The sequence below is a fragment of the Egretta garzetta genome, unplaced genomic scaffold, assembly GCF_000687185.1.
Source record: "Egretta garzetta isolate BGI_Z169 unplaced genomic scaffold, ASM68718v1 scaffold269, whole genome shotgun sequence".
Lineage (NCBI taxonomy): Eukaryota > Metazoa > Chordata > Aves > Pelecaniformes > Ardeidae > Egretta > Egretta garzetta.
The window spans coordinates 778,335-797,821 of record NW_009260799.1 but is presented as its reverse complement, the minus strand read 5'-3'; the positions used below and the strand labels follow the sequence as shown (position 1 = coordinate 797,821).

The 19,487-nt window shown below is 40.8% G+C and overlaps 1 protein-coding gene across 1 annotated transcript in view; it reads right to left on the bottom strand.

Moving 5' to 3' along the window:
* ENOX1 (ecto-NOX disulfide-thiol exchanger 1) overlaps nt 1-19,487 on the bottom strand; it is a 137,638-nt gene that overhangs the window by 104,080 nt on the left and 14,071 nt on the right. Inside the window, exon 2 of the mRNA XM_035902198.1 lies at nt 8-142. Coding sequence (XP_035758091.1) covers nt 8-142 — 135 coding nt within the window. The remainder of the gene's footprint in view (nt 1-7; nt 143-19,487) is intronic.

Below are 19,487 nucleotides of genomic sequence, written 5' to 3'. Positions count from 1 at the left end.
CAGTGAATTATTTCTTTGACTACAGGCACATCTGTTGGTGGTGGTGGCGGCACTAACCCCATGCCTGGTATCATCGGGTTAATCGGAGCAATTCCAGTCATCATGCTAAGGCTTGGATCAAAGCCTGGTACACAGATTGAATCTGTAAATATATAACATAAAATCCTGGCTTATAAATCTTGAAACCACTTGTTACTATTTCTTGCACAGAGAGTTTTGCTTTAGGGTTGTTTTTTTTCAAGCATCACTGTTAAAAAAAAGGAGAAGGAAAAAGGAAAAACGGAAAAGGGAAAAGGCAGAGCAATAGGGAGGAGAGAGGGAGAGGGAGAAGAAGAGGGAGAGGGAGGTGCATTTTCAGTGAAAAAAATAAGCTATGCATAAAGAAGGGAATGTTACATAATTTAAAATATTAATATGACTGAGTAAAACACAGCACATTAAAGTGTAAAACCATGCACCATGAATATCTGTTATTATCTGGAATGCAATTTTCTGTTTCATAATGCTACTGTGGGGTTTACATTGCCTTCTGACCAGAGTGTACGAAGAATATAATTTACCATCGATATGCCCTCTCCATCTAATTGTCAGACAGATTTATCACAACATAGCCTTCTCACATAAGTGACCTTGATTTATGAACACTACAGAGAAAGATCCATTTCTGGCTGTTTTATAGAAGCGTAGTCAGCCAAGACTTCTAACCGTTTTACCCTGGAATATAAAGTTTCAGCTGCATAGAATGGGGTCTTTTTGAACCTTGGAATTAATTCCTTCTTGTCCTGTTATTTAATCAGATTAGTAGATTCTCTTCAACACATGTATTATTAAAATATACCACTACAGCTCCATAAAGTAAAATGCATATTTGGCAAATGTTACTCTTTTTTCCTTCCTGATCTCTTTGCCAAGACTTCCATAAGTATTATTTAAAGCTGAAAGATTTACTGGGGAGCACCAGTGCTGTAACACCAAGAATTGTAATAAGCAGATGTTTCAGATGAACTGAGAGCCAACTTCTGAAATTTGCTTTCGTTAAAAACAAGGCTTTGGGTTTCTTGAGGCATAATGAATAAAATATTTTGAGAGACCGATGTCTTTGTTGGCATAACACTGCTGCTATTTGGCATCATCAATTATTTAAAAGAAGAGCGTTACTTTGGTGTTCTACAGGTTTTCTGCTGAGTTTTCTGGCTAGCAACTGGAAAGTATTTAATGATACATGTAAACGCAGGGTTTGGTAGCTCGGGAGCTTGTTTGTTTTGAAGAAGCAAAGAGGGAAACAACTCCTTCCCTAGGATTTTTTTTTTTATATATGTATTTAGGAAATTTGAGCTACATTTGCTAAAAGGCAGCATGATCAATGGAATGTGACTGGAGAGGCCTGTTTCTTCATCCTAAACCTGCTGCTGAGAAGCTATGTGACCCTGGGTCAGCCCGCTTACCTTTCTGTATCTTAATTTCTGCATCTGCAAAACAGGTACAATAATACTCGCTTACTGGTGAGGATTAGCTCACATTTTTACAGCACTTTGCAGGTGTAAAACACTCTGCGGGGGCTGAAAATTAGCATTATGAAACATCCATAATCATCTTCTCTGGGAAAGACAACTGAGGATTGAGAACCTCTGCTCCAGCAGAGCTCGTATCTGTCTCAGCCCCACGCTCCCTGCTCTCCACGCACTCACTGTGAGCCTTCATCACTTTCAGGCACTTCTGTACAAGCGTAGCAAGTGCACAGCAAGTAAGGATTTGCTTTAGGCTTATTGAAGACTAGTATTAATGAAAACTCATGATATTACATTACTTTTTTTAATAAGTGGGCTTATATGAAAAAGGATTTGCTCTGGGTGTGATGCTTTTTTTCAATATCGATGTATATGCATTGCCTTTCAGATTAAGCTTTGAAACTCGGAGCCTGTCATTTATTCCATGGGATGCAGTGGTGGCCATATTAAATATTCATGGCTGCTGAATGCTGGGAGATAAAGTCAGAGGTAAAAGGGCAGCATACAATTCAAAGAAGTCCTTAGGCTATGCTAATTTGCTTGATCTCATTTTTAAAAGTCAGACATCTGACAGTCACAGCAGTCCATCCTGTGCAGCACTCTCCTGCTGTGGATGGACGTCCATCATTACTACTCGCTGCTAAAGTGGCCCACAGAGCTCCACGGCACGCAAAGTGGAGCACCACAATAGCACTCAACATACGGTGTCATACCAATCTTCTCCTAGGATGGGGGACAACTGGGACTGGAAAGATGCCGAGGGAGGCATCTCATCCATCCCTCTGGACAAATGCAGGATCAGCTACACTCCTAGCCAGATACAAAATTGCATATTGAACCCAATATCCATAGTAGACGCACAGCATTCCGAGGCAAGGATGGAGCAGGTGGAAACATACAAGAAGATGGACTGAAGGTCAAGTCTTCCCTGTCCTGTATGCATCTTTCAGGTCCTATGTGACAGTCAGGAAAAACATCATCATCTGGTGACTGCTACCACAAGCTATATTTAACCATTGCTGTTCACTCTTTAAGAAAACTACTAGGTGTGTTTTAGTTTTTCTACAAGAGTAGTGAACTGGAACAACAGCAAACTCTGCCCAAACCACAGACACATGCTCTCACTCAAAGGAGAGATGGCAGGTTTCAATAAGGTACATTTTTCTGAATATTCCTTTGGCAGTGGTGAAGATACAGAGAAAAACAAATCTAAGGGAGATGGCAAAAAGGAAACTCACGTCCAGAAACACTTCTAACATGGCCTCAGAAGGAAGCTGAGAGGAAGAGCTTTTAGGTTGCGTGCCAATCAAAGCAGGTTTGTGATTTAAGTGGAAGAAAATTATTTGCCGCTAATTCCTGCCACGTTCAAGGAAATGTGACTTTGTAAGTAACTTTGCCTGTGTTAAATAAGTACGTGGCTTTGTCATCAGTTTCATTTACAACTGGAACCAATCTACAATAGGACAAGCAGAGTGCTGGGGGCCAACACACCCAAAACATCCTTCTAAGTGTGCTCGGACTCCATGCCTCCAGAAGATGACTGTACTGAGATATATTGAAGCGGACTGAGTCAATAATTCTTGTAATCTAATGCCATATCTTGCAGGCACTAATCTAAACCCCACTAAGGTCAATGGCAAGACTACTGAAGGCATGGGCAGCTTTTAACCAGGACCAGGTTTGTTTTCCCTTTCCTCTTGAATAAGTTGCTTCACTTTCCCAATGTGTTAAATGGAGAATGAAATGCTTTCATACATCACATGAGCACGGAGAGGATGCATGAGTACCATTTGTAGAGCATCCTGAAAATGAAACTAATTCTCTGAATACTAAAACCTACTACTATGGATTGCAGTGATGGAAAATTCAGCTGTGTTTCTGAACAGTGAAGATCTTGTTCAGACCCCCAAAGAGATTGGTGGTGCTTGCATCTACAGAGAAGCTGATGCATGACACCCGCATACTGCTGACAAACCATGAAGAGAGCCTACAGATGGGATGTCCAAAGGAAATACTGGTCTGGACTCTGAGGTGCAGAGAAAAAGGGACTGATAAAGTCACTGGAAAGGAAAGTCAATATATTTGCCACATCTGTGATAGGATCCAGAAAAATCCCAAGTTTAACTGTATTAATGCTACCGAGTGGTGCAATAATAGCAGTTGGATATATAGCTCTTGTCTAGGGACAGGGAGCGATCATCCATCAGCATCACCACTGCAGTCTGCTCCACATCCTGGCATAATGCCCATTTGGAGCAGGACCAGGACACCAGAGTTAGAGTTGGAGACAACTCCTGTTGAACTTACTGGTAAGTTTTCTGTTCTTCAGAAGATACTGACAGAGTTGTGCAGGATTACAAAAAATGGGAATCAACCCTGCCCATGTATGGTTTTTTTAACAGATACATTTGGATACGTGATTATTAAGATACTGTAGACATGAATATGCTACATTAAACACAGATAGATATATTAAATTTACATAGCACACATCTGAAGAGTCAAACAAGTAATATTTTATGCTTTCAAGGATCATAGCATTATTTTAAAGGGATATACACATATATATGCAGCTAGTTAAGGGTTTATGATGTCTCGGAATTATAAAAACCAACTTGGCAGTAGAGAGAAAGTTTCCATTTGAAAAATAATGATGAATAATTACCAAATTAAAAGTAATCAGAGATGATAAAGAACTTTAAGAATGGAAAAGCACATGTTGCTCAGGTTAGAGGCCCTGTGGATATTGTATATACTGGTATATATGGCTTGAATATTCACACATTTGTACAAGAAAGTAAAAGCATTGAACATCAATATTTTCAAGTCCACGTTCTGCCTAAATTTGGCAAAAAGAGTTAATTCCTCTTTCATCTAAGAAGAAATTGGCAGGGAGGAGAACAATGAAAAACTCTGAAGAACAAATATCTGGAACTGGCAGTCAGAGAGGCAAGAAGAAAAATCTTCTTGAACACTTGGAGTGGTTTTTAAAGCTCCTTTTTCTTTCAAGTAGAATATAGGAAGAGCAAAATGTTTCACATGAAATCTTTGAGTCTGGAAAAAAGACATAAACAATAAAATCCCTTTAATGATAACTATATTCTAACACAGTACATGGTGTAAAACGATTGCTTTTATTAGTCTGCATTTTGAGAGTGCAGGAGCAACTTTGTCATCCATAAAAATAGCCACACAATCTTGAAGAAGCATCGTCCTTTCCTTCTTTGGCAACAGTTGCCGTCTGAATCACCTTCTGGTTTTGCCCAAATAATATGCATGCATACTCATGCCAACTGTGCTTTTGGGGATTGCCCTCCATCATCAATACTAAGCTACCACTCCATTTCCACCAACCCTTAGCACAAGTTATGTATCTGCTCAATATTACTTTTTAAGGGCATAATCCCCTATATGATTCTCAGTATTAACCCTTGGATGTGTCATTTGTTTTGCCTGGAACTGCCAATTGTTTCTGTGGTGTTTTATGACAGCTGCCAAGTTGTATTTGTGTTGGATGCATAAGAACACCCATGTGTGCAAACACGGATTTGCTTGTGTGCCCCTACTGGCACGCATGGAAGATTTCCACCACGGACAACCGGCAGCCTGCCGGTGACTACGGTGCTCAGAGGTGCTGGTGACTGGCGAAAACAATGATCTGAATGAATCACAGAATCACAGAATCACAGAATCACAGAATCACAGAATCACAGAATCACAGAATCGTAAGGGTTGGAAGGGACCTCAGGAGATCATCTAGTCCAACCCCCCTGCTAAAGCAGGCTCACCTAGAGCATGCTACACAGGACTTCATCCAGGCGGGCTTTGAATATCTCCAGAGAAGGAGACTCCACAACCTCCCTGGGCAGCCTGTTCCAGTGCTCTGCCACCCTCAGAGTGAAGAAGTTCTTCCTCATATTCAACTGAAACCTCTCGTGTTTCAATGCAAAATAGCTAACCAAAATAGAAAACATTAAAAGGGTCCCCATGACCTGGGAGTAATAATTTTACACCTAAGAAAAACAGTGTATTTTTTGCTAGGGTTGAAAGACAAAAAAAAAGATCTAGTTTGAGGAATGGAGTTGCCTGCCAACATGCACTACAAGGATAAGGACAGTCCAGGCTGCAGTTGGTAATAAATGTAGTAATATGCTCATTAAACTTCGGTTTCTGTGGAGGAGAAAAAAAAAACCAAACTTCTACAGACTAGAGATTTGATTGTGTGCTTCAGAAACCCCATTGCTGAGTATTTCAAGACTGAACATAGTATTGATTTCTAAAAGCTGAGATTTAAGTTTTCATGAAAAAGTCTGACTCCGTTAAAATAAATACCTGTATTTTTTATATATATCTATATACTGGTACACATACATGTATAGTGGAGTACATACTACTTAGCAGTAGCAAAGAAAGAGTAGCACTTTTTTTTTCCTCAAATGAAAGAAGAACCTTATTAGAATAAGAAAGAGGTTGTTATTCTAAAAACTTCTTGTGTTTTTATCTAAAGGTTTCCCTCAAAGCTCCACAGGCTGCCAGTGTCATTACCCTCATGTCAGTCTCCTTTTCTCTGTATCATCACTTAAGAACAAATATTCAGCTGCAAAGTAGAGATGGAGGTTGGATCACTATTTTCCCTGGCCATTCAAATCTTGCCATCCTCTGGCCTTCAGGAAGCTTTTGGTGGAAATTTGCTCAGTATTATAGGCCTTTTTGCAAGGTAACAAGCCTTCCTCACTGGAAAAAAGGAGGCAAACGCGGGAGTGGCAGTAGGGCACCAGATCACCGATGTCCCAAGGAGATGTGCCAATTTAGTCTGGTGATGATCCAGCTGGAGGAGCCCAGTTGTGGAGCACTGCTGTCATCCCCAAAGAGCCAGACCTTGGAACGCAGAAGCATGGCAGCCACCAGCATCTTCCAGTCCATTTCCATGTCCAGTTTAGATGCCATTAAACTTCTAGATCTCTGTGATTCTAAAACAGATGCTGGCTTCTCTGGTAAACTTCCAGACACATTCCAATAAACAAAGGTGGGGGAAAAAAGGTCTTATAGCTCTTCCATTTGACCAGCATAACCACTATCATCTGACTGTGGCCAGTAGCAGATGCTCAGGGAATCAGAATAAGAAATGGGCAGGTAAAGAGCAAACTATTTTTAGCTTGTATACATTGAGTGCTTACTTATTGCCAGTGGCAGAGATCACAACTAAGCAATGCTTTCTAGCAGACACCTATTCCACATGACTTCATTCATACCTTTTCACTAAATCCTGTGCACCTATTTATATTTTGAGTCCATTGGAACCTGTTTACATCTCTGGCTTTCACAGTGTCCTCGTATTAGGGTAGTAACTGAGTGGGGCTTCCTTTGCTTTGCTAAAACAAGGTATTTGGCAGTTCCAGGCACACCTTCTTGTTCTTTCATCCTGAGAAATAGTGAATAGCTGTTCCTTATTCACCTTATCCACAAGATTACAGACTTTGTTTCTGCTTTTATTTTTTTGCCATCTATTTGGCATGCAATCTTTGCCTCTGCAGAGCTGCTACAAAGGAATATGGATATGGAACCTCTGACTGTGGTCCCTTTTAAAATCCTGAGAAGGCAATTGCATGGGCAGAGATGTCTCTGTAGGTGCTCATCTAGCCCTGAATTTTTGAAGAACTAAATATTAAAGACATGAGCAGATGCCCTTAAATAAGCGCTGCACGAACCCAATCGATGAAGCACCATGTGGGCACAGGACCCCTGCAGGAACAGGAGTAAGGCACGCAGCATCAACATGCGTGTGTGTGTACTTGCGTGCATGTATATATTTGGAGGAGTGGAAAAGGCTGAATGAAGGAGGGGCAGGAAATCACCTCCTTGACCTCCAGATTTCTCAGCTGGCCAGGGGATCCATCTTAACACCATCTAACAAGAGCTATACTCTGTGAAACAGAGCCTGGACTGTAGCAAAACCAAGTCTGTAAGGGAAATTTTGACGAAAACGAGGGGCGAGGGGGAATCCACATGAATGCTTCTCATTAATAATCGACCAAGTAATAATTTATATGAACTCTACAGTGTCTGCCAGACCCACTCCATAAACAAAACCCTTGTAGCATCATCAAAACACTTGCTACTTGAAAATTACTTCTGTGAGACATGTATCACTGACAAAGCTTTAAGGCTGTGTTATTGTACTTCTGCTTTTTTGAAGAAAGCACAGAGGAATCATTTACAGCAGACAATCCCAAAACTTTAGATGCTGTTCCTCAGAGCTGGCTGTGCTGTAGCTGAAAACACTAAAAGCAAATCTGTCCTCCTCTTGATCCCTGCCCACAAAATCACATGACAAACACTATATTTAGAGCAATATACATGACAAAGACTAAATTAAAGAAAAGCACCTTCTCTTTTTACAAGCAAATCATGGGGTGAGTCACTCCTGGTTCATCCTTTATTGCCGCAGTGCCTGGCCCAACAGGACCCCAATCTTGTTTAGAGCTTCTAATGCAATGCAAATAATAGGAGAGAATAGCAAATAATAATAATAATACAACCAAGTGTTACCAGAATATATGCCACTCTCCTCCTAAGATGCAACTTGCAGCACTGTGTGTAAAGAAATCTACAGTGTCACTGTAACGTTATTTTTATTACTCTTTCTGCTTATGGATTGCTATCAGTGCCATTTTGACCTCAAAGGGGTCTCAGACACTACCTGCCCACGGTGAATCTATTTAGTTTCCCCTTAGAACAGCTCTGCAAAGAAGTACCTGACAGGCAAGCCTGAGAATGAGCTGCAAAACTCAGGACTTGATGCTGAGGGAGTCCGATGACGGTTTGTCAGTTTTTCACGGCTGACAGCTGCATGTGTAAGAAGCTAAAGTCAGAAAAAATCAACTAATCTTAGTCTCCATCCACAATCAGCTGCTCTTCCATGTGTAAAACCCCAGTGCCATTGCAGCGGAAACTTGTGGAGGTGAAAACTGAAGGGGGAAAAAGCAGAAAAATAGGAAAGAAGTAAAAAGGTAAAGAGAAAAATCAAAAGAAATGCAGGGAAGGAGATGAAGGAGAGGGAAAGATGAACAAACAACAGTATTGTCGGGAACCTCTGTGGCATGGGTCCATGCTCTACCCGCAGGCTGTTTTGACCAGTGCTAGGATTTTGAAGGATTCATGAGTGTATAGCACCTCACTATGTCCAAGAGTGCTGACCTTCCCAAAGTCCCTGCTGCTTAAGATCCACTCCACGCAGTAGGAACAACGGGCTTCTTCCATCTCCTCATCAATAAATCACTTCCTCATATGGGGTCAGGCACAAGTTCATTGTGAAGAAAATGACAAAACTGCAAATTCTGCACACTGCCACCTGATCCCCAGTTAATAGCTCCAAAGCCGATTTGTGAAAATATGGGACTGGCCAATATGTAACTTGCAATGTAATACATTGCTTATACAATGTAAAATGTGCGCAGCTGTTATTTCCTGACTCCCGAAAGTCTTCGTGCACTCACTACACACTGCTTGGGATAACCCTCTCCAGTTTTGCACTTCTTCATTCCATTTCTCCAGTTTTGGACTCATCGTGGTGGGCTACTCAGTAAGGCAAGCCTTATCCAAAGTAGCCTCTCTAAGCTCCTTCCATTGGAAGCTGTTTGATCTGTTTGCCTAACGAACCTCTTCCTAAAGTAAAACTTTGCTATGTTCCTTGAAAATGAGATCACCTTTCACCTCAGAGATCTAGAAATTGAGAAAAGAAATAAATAAAGTATGATTACATGGCCTAGAAACTGTTAATGGATTTTTCTTTGCTTGCTATCTAGGAAAGTGCTGTATTCCAGAAATTCGAGAGGCATTTGTATGGGCACAAAAAGAAAAAAAGGTTATTGGAATATATAAGCACCTAAGTAGATGTAAATGAATACTGAAAAGAAGTTAGAGAAATAGGGAAAATTTCAATTCCCAAGCTAGGCTAATAGTGAAATATAATCTTGTAATAGATGAAACATAAAAAGCCTCCGATGTGTAAAAGATGGTAAAATACCATCTTCTGGATATTAATGTGACTTCAGAGAAAATGAGGGGAAAAAATGAAATTCAGACATTCCATTGGACATTTCCCAAATGAAAACAAAAGGGACTAATTTTTCTCATGAATCACGAACAAAGTTCTGGCTATTAAACTGGAGTTACCGTCTGGATCCTTGAATCTGTGGAATGCATACAAACACTCTTCTTGCCTTTCCAGGGTCACAGGAGTAACAACAGTCTTGCCAAAACTGGAAAGAAGCTGTACAGTGCAGAAAGGCACCTGCATGGGCAAGTTCTCACAGAGACACAAGAAACACTGGGCTCCGTCAGACTGAAGGGTCCTTCTAGCCCTCTAGCCCAGAAAACTGCCTCTAACAGCAAATCCCTAATGTTGTTTAGTACTGGAACAGGAAAATCCTGAAGCAAAACCTCCATATGATGACCTCCCAATGTCCAACACTCCAGCTCAGGGGCTTCCTAAGCCAGAGGAAGTTCTGTCTCTCCTTCAGGTTTATTTTTGGATGAAAATACCAAAGAGTCTTATTGCATGAGAGGTATTTCTCTTGGTGTCATTACTGGAGATGACAGAAAGTTGTCCTGTGAAATCAGCTGGAAAATCTGTAGTGATGGTGTTTCAAACTTTCAACCAAGTTATCCTATGTGCATGCTTCTCCTTTAAAAGCCTGAGCAAGCAGGCATAAGAGAGACTTAAATTACAATGTTAAATGATTGTTCCTGGCACTATTTTCCTAGTTTCTTTCATGTTAAAATTTAAATAGCAGGGTCCAAATTCCTAAAAACCATTGTATCTTTAACCCACAGAGTACTGGAAGGAGGGCAAGTATACTAGATATAGTAAAAATTTGCTGCCTATAAATGAATGCAGTATGAAATCTTAATATTTTGTATTATCCTCTGCTAGAACTGTTTGATCTCCATATAGTTTATGGCAGTAACTTGCAGGACAATATTTGAATGCTCTGTGCATGGGCAGAATACCTGTTGGATTTGAATTTGATTAACTAACTGTTGAGTAAGTAATAAAGCAGTACTTGGTGAATTAATAAACAGTTTATTGGTTAAGAATTAACCAAGAATCCTATCTTGAGAAATACTATGCTACATAAAACACTATCTGAAAAGAAGATGGAGTTGATAGCAGCAAGTAATGCTCCTGAGTGTCTATAAAAAGAGCTGTCTTAATTAAACTCCAATGCACTATGACAAAGCTATTTTGTCAGATTTGGGCTTTAAAAGCCATCTAGCACCTCAGAAAACTGAAAACACTCCTGTGTGCTTAGCTCTCACTGCAAATACAGAGTTTATACTACAGCTCTTCAGGGTCATGAGAAGCTCTTAAGCTGCTTTACAGATGCAGTGCCTTAGCTAACGCAGGCTCTGGCCATGGGCAGCGTACCTCTGCCCAAACCAGACGGATTTGTGAGTTCACAGGGGTCTCAGCCAGGTGTGGCCTGAGGACTGGGTAGCCATGTGAGGTGAAAGAGAGCGTGAGGTGTGGTGATGACATGCAGACATAAATGACAAAGGATGTACAATCAGACACAACGAGTGACTTGAAGAACAAGCATTTTGCATTGAGGACTATGGGATCAAAGTTGTATAAACCAAGGGAACGGGAAGTACCATCCAAAGTACAATTCCTTCTACATTCCAAAGAGGAAGAATGGCAAAAAATACCATGGAATTGAGCCATAGTGCTCAGGCAACCATCTCTTCTCCAGCTTTGGATAACCCACAACGCTCTCAGCTTTGGACTATCTGCAACACCCTCAGTTTTCAGCTAGACACCTGCCAGAAGAGAGGGTAATAAAGTGTGACAGACAAAAATGGAGTATGTTGCTTGTGAAACAGGAGATTTTTTTTTATCCTTTCCACTGTTACACCTGTGATTTGACCTTGTTCTCAAACACAAACAAACAAATAGAAAAGATTAAATAAATATAAGCTCCAAGCTTCCACGTGTTACTAATGTCTTGATCTGCAGCTCGTAAATTCATGAATGTAATACTACGCTTGAGCTAAAAGTACTTAGAATGACAGTTTTTGAAACATCTCTTCATTAGCTGAGGCTTCCTTTGACCACCTCTCCCCTTCTCAAATTTTGCAGGGTTTGAAAATTTCCTGATGCATTTGCTGCAATTCAAGATAATGTTTCAACTTCCCCTTCCATCTACGAATCTGACTGATTGTATTTAGATCTTGATGATATAAGCACAAGGGCCCTCTTAGCTCTCTGAAGTGCCTATTTTAGGCAGGCAGACTCAATGGTCAAATGGCCGGCAATGGTGGTAACTGGAGTACTCTTCAAGGCTGGTAGAGAAATCCCAAATGGGATACCCCTAATTTCATAATAAAACAAATCCCCTTCTTCAACACACTGTTCAAGTACAGTAATTATTTCATTGACCAATTTAGAAGAGGCTTGACATTAAAACAGTGTCAGGAGAGTGTGTGTCATGCTAAGGTAAATAAGGGTAGTCCATACATCTGAAAGCTGTTATTTCAGCCTTTCGGCAGACATAGACAGACATTTCTGCATCCTTTGACATCTGGGTCACAACCACAAAGTTTTCCAGCACAAGTACAATAATTATAACATTATGACTAGCTTTTTCAGCTCATCTCTATTCCTTTTGCGTCTCCCACAGAGCAGAAAACCCTTCTCTCCACCATCTGGGGCATATCTCTAGTACAAGGAAGGTCATCAGCAGCTAGAGATGCCGGAGTAGCCAGCTGCTCTGAAGACCTCCCTCCCTGGGGCCTCAGTACCAGAGCCATTATCAATGGAACGGTGCAGACTAATAATCCTTGATTTTGGCAAATAGCCCAGGGGTAGCCAGCTGGGTTGGGTTAAATCGTCCTGAGGTTCTTTTAAGTTACTCTGGGAGCTGTGCAGGGCAGTGTACAGAACTGGGTTAATGCTTTTGGCCCCCAGTGACTCCTTCCATCTCTCCTGTCTTTCACAGCAAGGGGAAATTCATGCCTCAAATAATAATAAACCAATGCTGAGCATGTGGAGAACACCGTGCCAAATATCAAACAGCTGGGGCTCTCTGGCCAGCCATTAGCTAGCCCAATCACAGCATCACTTGAAGTCTACAAGAAGTGAAAATAAGGTGGGTAAAAAAGAAACTTCCAAATCAACTGGAAAAAAAAAAACAAACCAACAAACAACTTAGAACATTTGTATAAAGCTCTTGTGTCTTGTCAAGGGGTTTATTTTGACATAGCTTTTATTTCCTAACAAACACAAACCTCTCATCATGTTCTTCACCAAAAAAAAAAGAACTAAAAAGTTGAGAAACGGTTACAGGAGGAAGGAAGAATCTCTCCAAGAACACTTGCATCTCTGTACCTCCAGAATAGCTTAAAATACAGGTGTTGCTCTTGGCTGTCTTTCAGCATGGGGAAAAAAAGGGGTTATATATTTCCTTAGAAAGTACAATCTTGACAACATTCTTACAATGTCATACTTCATTATCCAGTTTAACAGGGAAAAGATCTTGTTTGAAAAGAAATCAAGAGTCTTTATAAATGAACAGCATACTTCAGGCAGCAGAGTGAGACACTGTGTGCACAAAATTAGTTCAACTTCTATCGCGATTAAGGAAGAATCCAGGCTTTGTATCTCTTGAGCATAACACATTTTAATTTAGATTATATTAGTGGTTGTCTGCAAAACATGTAACTTAAAATTCTTGCTGCTAGAAAATTTCATCTGTAATTTCTGGCAGCCTGCACCAAGGGTTCATCTGTTAATATTTTAGAGCAGTGAACTAAAGGCATAGCAATTTCACACACACTCACACACAGAACCAAGCCCACCATTCAGAAATGAAATTAGCCTTTTTGGTATTTGCAATTTATTATCAGAACACCTTACAGGTGACTGTCTTTGACAATGCTTTCAAGAAAGATGCAGGTTTATAAACACCAAGAATAGAAGCGACATTCATTATTTCAAGAAGTATCCATATTTTTTTTTGCAAATTAAAGATAAAACCAAATTATGTCAGACAGACTTTGTAGACAGACTTTGTTTCAAATTATAATGATTCTTTGTCCCATTTTTTAGGGAAAATGCATTTGTTTGTAACATTTATGGGCTAGAAAATGTTATCCACAGTAAGATGATTCTTTTGCCTCACCATGTACATTTCCATTGCTAGGGTTCTGTCAATAGTTTTCTAATAAACCATTTTTTTTTCAGAGCTTTGTATGTCAACCATAAAAATATCTTCCAGGATGAAAATTGGCAGTCTTGGTTCTCTGTTCAAGGACACACGATAGTATTGTTCTTAATATATTTTTAGCACCTTTTTCAATATGAAAAAGAAACTCCAACCCAGACTTCCTTCACAGGCTTTGTTAAGCATTTTTTTTTAAAATGTGTCAAACTACAACCTCTAGTAGTGGGGCAATATAAAAATAACATACAAAACTCGTAGGATGCAAATGCATTGGGGAAAAAGGTACAGTCATGGGGGGCGTTCCATGTACAACAAATGCAGCATAAATTACTTAAGCTTGCAAAAAGTCTTTGATAAAGTCCTTCCCAAGAGGCTGTGCAGGCATAAAGTGAGGGGCGAAGTCTTGTCATGACTAGTGCAGATCAGAAGCTGGCCAAAGAAAGAGACAGGAAAACCAAGACTAGGAACAAACAAGCACTTCCCGTCTCAGATGAGCTATGTGATTGGAGTTAACATGTATTGAAAAGAGAGTGAGTAATGATATAGCAAACCTCACAAAAGACACGCAATTTTTTGCCTGAAAAAAATATGTATGTCAAGAGGTGTTTTAGAGGAACCATGCACAGGGAAGGCAGCTGGGCACAATGATATCAGTGCTAACAAATCCCCAATGAGGCTCTTTGCAGAGGATGGGCTGAATGGCTCATGCAGTAAAGACCCAGCAGTGTGGTATTGCATCAAAGGGGCCAGGGAAGCCAATTAAAGGTTAGCCTGGATAAGGGACAAGAGAAAAAAAGTCTGGGAACAATACTGCAGGCCTCTTAGAAAAGCCAGACTCTCACCTGACATACCATGTTTTGAATTAGTCACCCCATCCTCCCCAAGCAATATAAAAGCACAGCAAAAATAGGACAACGAGTATCATCAGGAACATTATAAAGTAGCTCATAGGAACCACCACTGAAAAAGCCTCGGATTGCTCACTGGGGAGAAGAGGCAGTTATGTAGGAGCATTACAAAGCTCATGAATTTTACAGAGGGGGTAGGTGGACAGGCTCTGTGGGCTCTGCTCCATCATACAAAACTGGGAAGCATTTAGTGAAATAAATAAAGAGGTTGTAAAATGAAGAACAGGTAGGCGGAAACACTTCTTAATTGCAACAAGCAATTACTCCCATGGAACTCCGTGTTATGTAAAACTTAACAGAAGGAAGACCTTATCAGAATTAAAATATAAAGAAAGAAAGAAAGACAGACAAAAACACACAGAGAAATACATCATAGACCTTAGACAACAAAAGTGTTCGAAATGGTAAAACAGGAGGCAGGGCTGCTAAGGTCATCTATTATTAAAATCGTCTGACACTTCCTATTACAACACCCTGTTGTCAGTTGCTTTTAGCTTTGCCAATCATTAACAGTTTGGACTGAAATTTTACACGTCGAATATCTGCCCGAGGCTGAAATACTCTGGAAAATTTTAGTCCGAACCATTCAACTGCTGCACAAATGAAGCCAGAGAAAAGTACCTGTTTTTCTTTATTTCAGGTTGAAAAATTCGGTGTTCTGTCTCAGCAGTTGTAGCCCCTCCAGACTTCGGAGGGAGGATGTAATATTTCAGAAGTGAAAAACCTTCACACTGTAGCGGTAATCTTTGTCATTCTCTTTAAACTCTACCTGAAAATTCAGGCAAATTGAATAAAATTATATTCACTCATAGTCTGAAAAATAGATCTATTTTTGGCTTTAATAGCTGAAATCACAAAGGATTACATCTTCCATGAATGTGCCGGGTTATGTTCTTGCCTCTGTTCTGCAGCCAAGGAAAGAGTTAAAGCAGAAAGAGCTCAGCTATTGTCAATGTTTGAAATTATTTGTTCCAGCTTTTTAAAACTTGAAACCTAAAGTTGCCTTCTACTTCTGTGCTCTTTTTGCCTTCAGTCTGCAAAGTTTCCAGCTTAGCCAGCGAGGACAAATCTAACCTTGTGACACTTGCTGAGATCAGAGCGGTTAAATCAGAACATTGTCTGAGCAGCTTGATTCTCCTAAAAGCCTGTCAGGTCTGGAGCAGCTAATTGGGTCTTGCCCCATATGTTCTGCCTGTGATTTTTCCAGCAACTGAACACGGAGAGCAACAGAACCAGCAAGCAGATTTTTCCCAAGTTTTGCTGTTCTCGTATCTCTCCATTTATGGGGAAGGATATCTTTCATGCTGATCCTAGGACAGGTTTGCAAAGTTCTGAAATTTTGGCTTTTTTTGCTCACTGGCCATTTCATTTGAAACATCTGCACTCTGCAGGAGTTTTGATGGGAAACAAACTTTTGAGACTATAATCTGCAGTAGGATACATCATGGCCAGGACGTACCTAGTCCACTCTGAACCAGCTGCTAGCTCACCACTCAACATCATTTTCACTAGTGAAGCAGAAAACAGCTTTTCAAGCAGTAGGTGAGGACCGGGACGGCAGCTTCTTGCAGGTACCCCAAGGCAGAGAGAGCAGGTCAGAGCTGACCATATCGCCTACCCTCCCTTGCCCTCCTCTCCATCAGGAGCCGCTCAGCTCACTGTGTCGCTCTGTGATAGGCACAGGAAAGGGCTTTTGAGGGGCTGACAGCGGGAGAGAAGGGACGGTCACTGGTGGTGCCATCAGCTTGGTTAGCATGGGGTAGGTGGTATAATTCCTGGATCTGGCCCATCCAGCTGGGCTGGCTGAATTCATAAGAGTCAGTAGATTTGGGTCTTTTTTTTTTTTTTTTTTTTTTTTTTTCCCACACCAGCTGAACTGTTTAGCTCTGCAGGTCATGTTCTCAGCTGTACTACAGCTGCATTCAGGGGAGCTCAGAGAAGAGGCTTTTAGCACCTGGGACTGCCAGTGACTGTTTTGTCCTTCGTTTTGTGCTGAAGTGGCCTCAGGACACTGTTGAGTTTTGTGGGGCTGAGGTAACTTATGCTTGTAGGCTGCTAATGGGCCACGTGCCTTGCCACCCTGGTCTGCATAATGCCAGTTCTAAACCACCTTTTCCATGCCGGTGCTTTTTCAGCCTTTCACATTTTAGGCAGTGCTATACCTCCTTTGCACTGGAGAAATGGGGACAGAAGGACCACGTTAGGAAAGGTCCTTTCTAAGTCTAGCATACGTACTTTAAACTCAAACAATAAATTTGCAGTTCGAAGAGGTTTCCGACTGGCTCCTTTGGTCTCTGGGTTCCAGCACTGAGACGATTTATGTTTCACACTGTGTACTGCAGTTCCAGATATTTAAATCAAGAACGTACTCATCCGAGCTTCACAGGAAAGTATACTACTTCAGATAGAATTATGGCCAGCATCTTTATGTTTTGTTGTCACTTAAGCATTAAACAGCTCCATGCTGCCTTGTATAATTCTCAAAACAGTCAGGTTTCTCAGATTAAATGCCAGTCTCACATTATGAAGCAGGTTGTGTTCCTGAGAACTAAATCACAAAATAACTACGGTCCTAGGCCAGGAATTCACGGCCAGGAATTCATGTGTGTTATTTTTGTACTCACCTTTTCCAGCATTTCCAGATTATATGTTTTATGTTATCATGAACAGCCATGGTCATGGCACCCCTCAAAACATGAACCGACGTCATTCTGAATCACAGATGAGATATAGCCCATCCATCAAAAAAACACCCAATGTGGCAGAAGTAATGCAAAACCTTTCCCACTTTATCTGCCACTTTATAAATCTGACTGCACTTGTCTGAATCTTTTTCCCTAGGGCATGTTAAATTTCAGCAGAATTCTCCTTCGTGTTGTGAACTGAATATGAAGAAGCAAAGCGACCAAACCAATACTCAGCAAAGCTAAAATGCATAGTAACAGTGAATTGAAAGGTGAGCAAACCACTGCTTATTAGCATGATTTTCTAAGAAAAAGAGTAGGGGGGGAAAAGAAAAAAAAAAAAAAAGCCTCTTCAGGATAGAAAGGAAAAATCACATATATCTAGAAAAGGAAAAAGAGGGATAAAAGAGAGATGACTGATACAAGCAAAGATTAAAATGTAAAACACCCAGCAACTCCTTCTTTGACGTTCCCCTTTGAATGCAGTCTACTGAAGAGCAGAATATTCTAAAATAAATATTTTGGACTGAGCTTTGCATCCAGCTCCACCAGTGTGACTCCACTGCTGCTAGCAGGACTGTGCCAGGGTCCCAGGTGGCAAGGATGAAAACAGAAACTCATTATGGAATGAGAAATGTAAGAATGCTTTGGTGAGAGCACATTCCCTGCCGAGTGTCACACGAGTAAAAAGAACATTTAAATAATACTGGCCCTTCATTCTCGCAAAAGCTGAGAGCACGTTTATTCAGCCCAAATTCCAAAAACCCCGCCAGAGTTAATAGAACATATTTGATACTTGTGTAAGACCCTTTGGCATTTTCTTTCAGCGAAAACATCTCCAGATGTTATTTTTACAGTTCATCTTAAGTAAATGTATGTGTTTAACTAAACAGGCTTAAATGCAAGAGCCACCTAAGAGAACAATGATGAAATGCTTGACTTGATTTATGGACCAACTGTCAACCCCTTGTTTATGAACATCTGGCTGGGAAAGTGATTTCAAAAGTTTTCTGTCAGTAAATATCAGCATAGTAAGCTCTTCTACTTACAGACAGCTCTAAATTGTAAACATAATTAGTGGAGAAATGGCATCAGAGTGTACATCTAAAGTCACATTCAGCTTACCCATGCACAGTCATTTTATAGCACTGCTAAGGTGTAATGTGTAATTATTTGCAACTCCTTAATTAATAAAATACACAAAACATGGGGTTTGGAACCCCGAAGTTGCTTTCCCTATAAGCTGCATGAGCAAGTGCAAGGCTGTCTCTCACAATAATCCTTCAAATCGAGCTCATGCGCCTCCCTGACAACTTCTCAGCAACCACCATGGCCTGGATTCCATAGCCCATCTTTCTCCCACACCCCCATACCTGTTCCCTCTGGCTTTGTCACATAGGTCCAGCAGGAGCTCCTGGAGGAGAGGAACCTCACCCTTCCTCTGCCCACCTCCATCTGTTTCTTAGCACAGTTTCTGCATGAACACAACAGCTTGCAAGGGCCTAAATGCCACAGCAACATTCCTAATTCAAAGCCTGATATCATCTAAAATCTACAAAGCAAGGCTGAGCCCAGGAAAATTGAATTTTTCTCTCCTTCTTCCCCTGTTTTGCAACAACGTGACAACTCTGAGATGACACAATCCAGGAACCCTTTCTGTAATTTAATTCTGGTTCAGAAGCAAAAGTCTACTTTCATCCTGGGTCTAATCTAATATGGGGGAATGATGAGGTTTTTTTGTGAGGAATTTCTTTCTTCACTGAGAAACAAAGCAGCAGCTTTATTGTGGAAATTCACTTTCAGCTGAAATGCAGGTAACGCCAATCCGGGACCTCACTATAGATTCAGAGAGATTCATATCACCCACACCAAAACATCTCACCACGGCACCTCAGACAGCAGCCTTTTCACCTCTTCACATGGCCTGTGGAAAAGGTGGAAGATAGATTGTGTAGAGTGATTCACCCACCCACAGTAATCTCTGCATCCCCTGAAGGAGATTCCCATCGCTTTCCAGAAGCTCTGACAGAAACCCACTGTCATCACACTTCTTTCTTTGGCACTCCTGTTACACATCCAGTAACAGGGAGACAGAAACTTGTACATAGTTCCTTGCTATAACGAAACTACTGGGAAATTACTGGAGTACCTCACTGAAGTAAC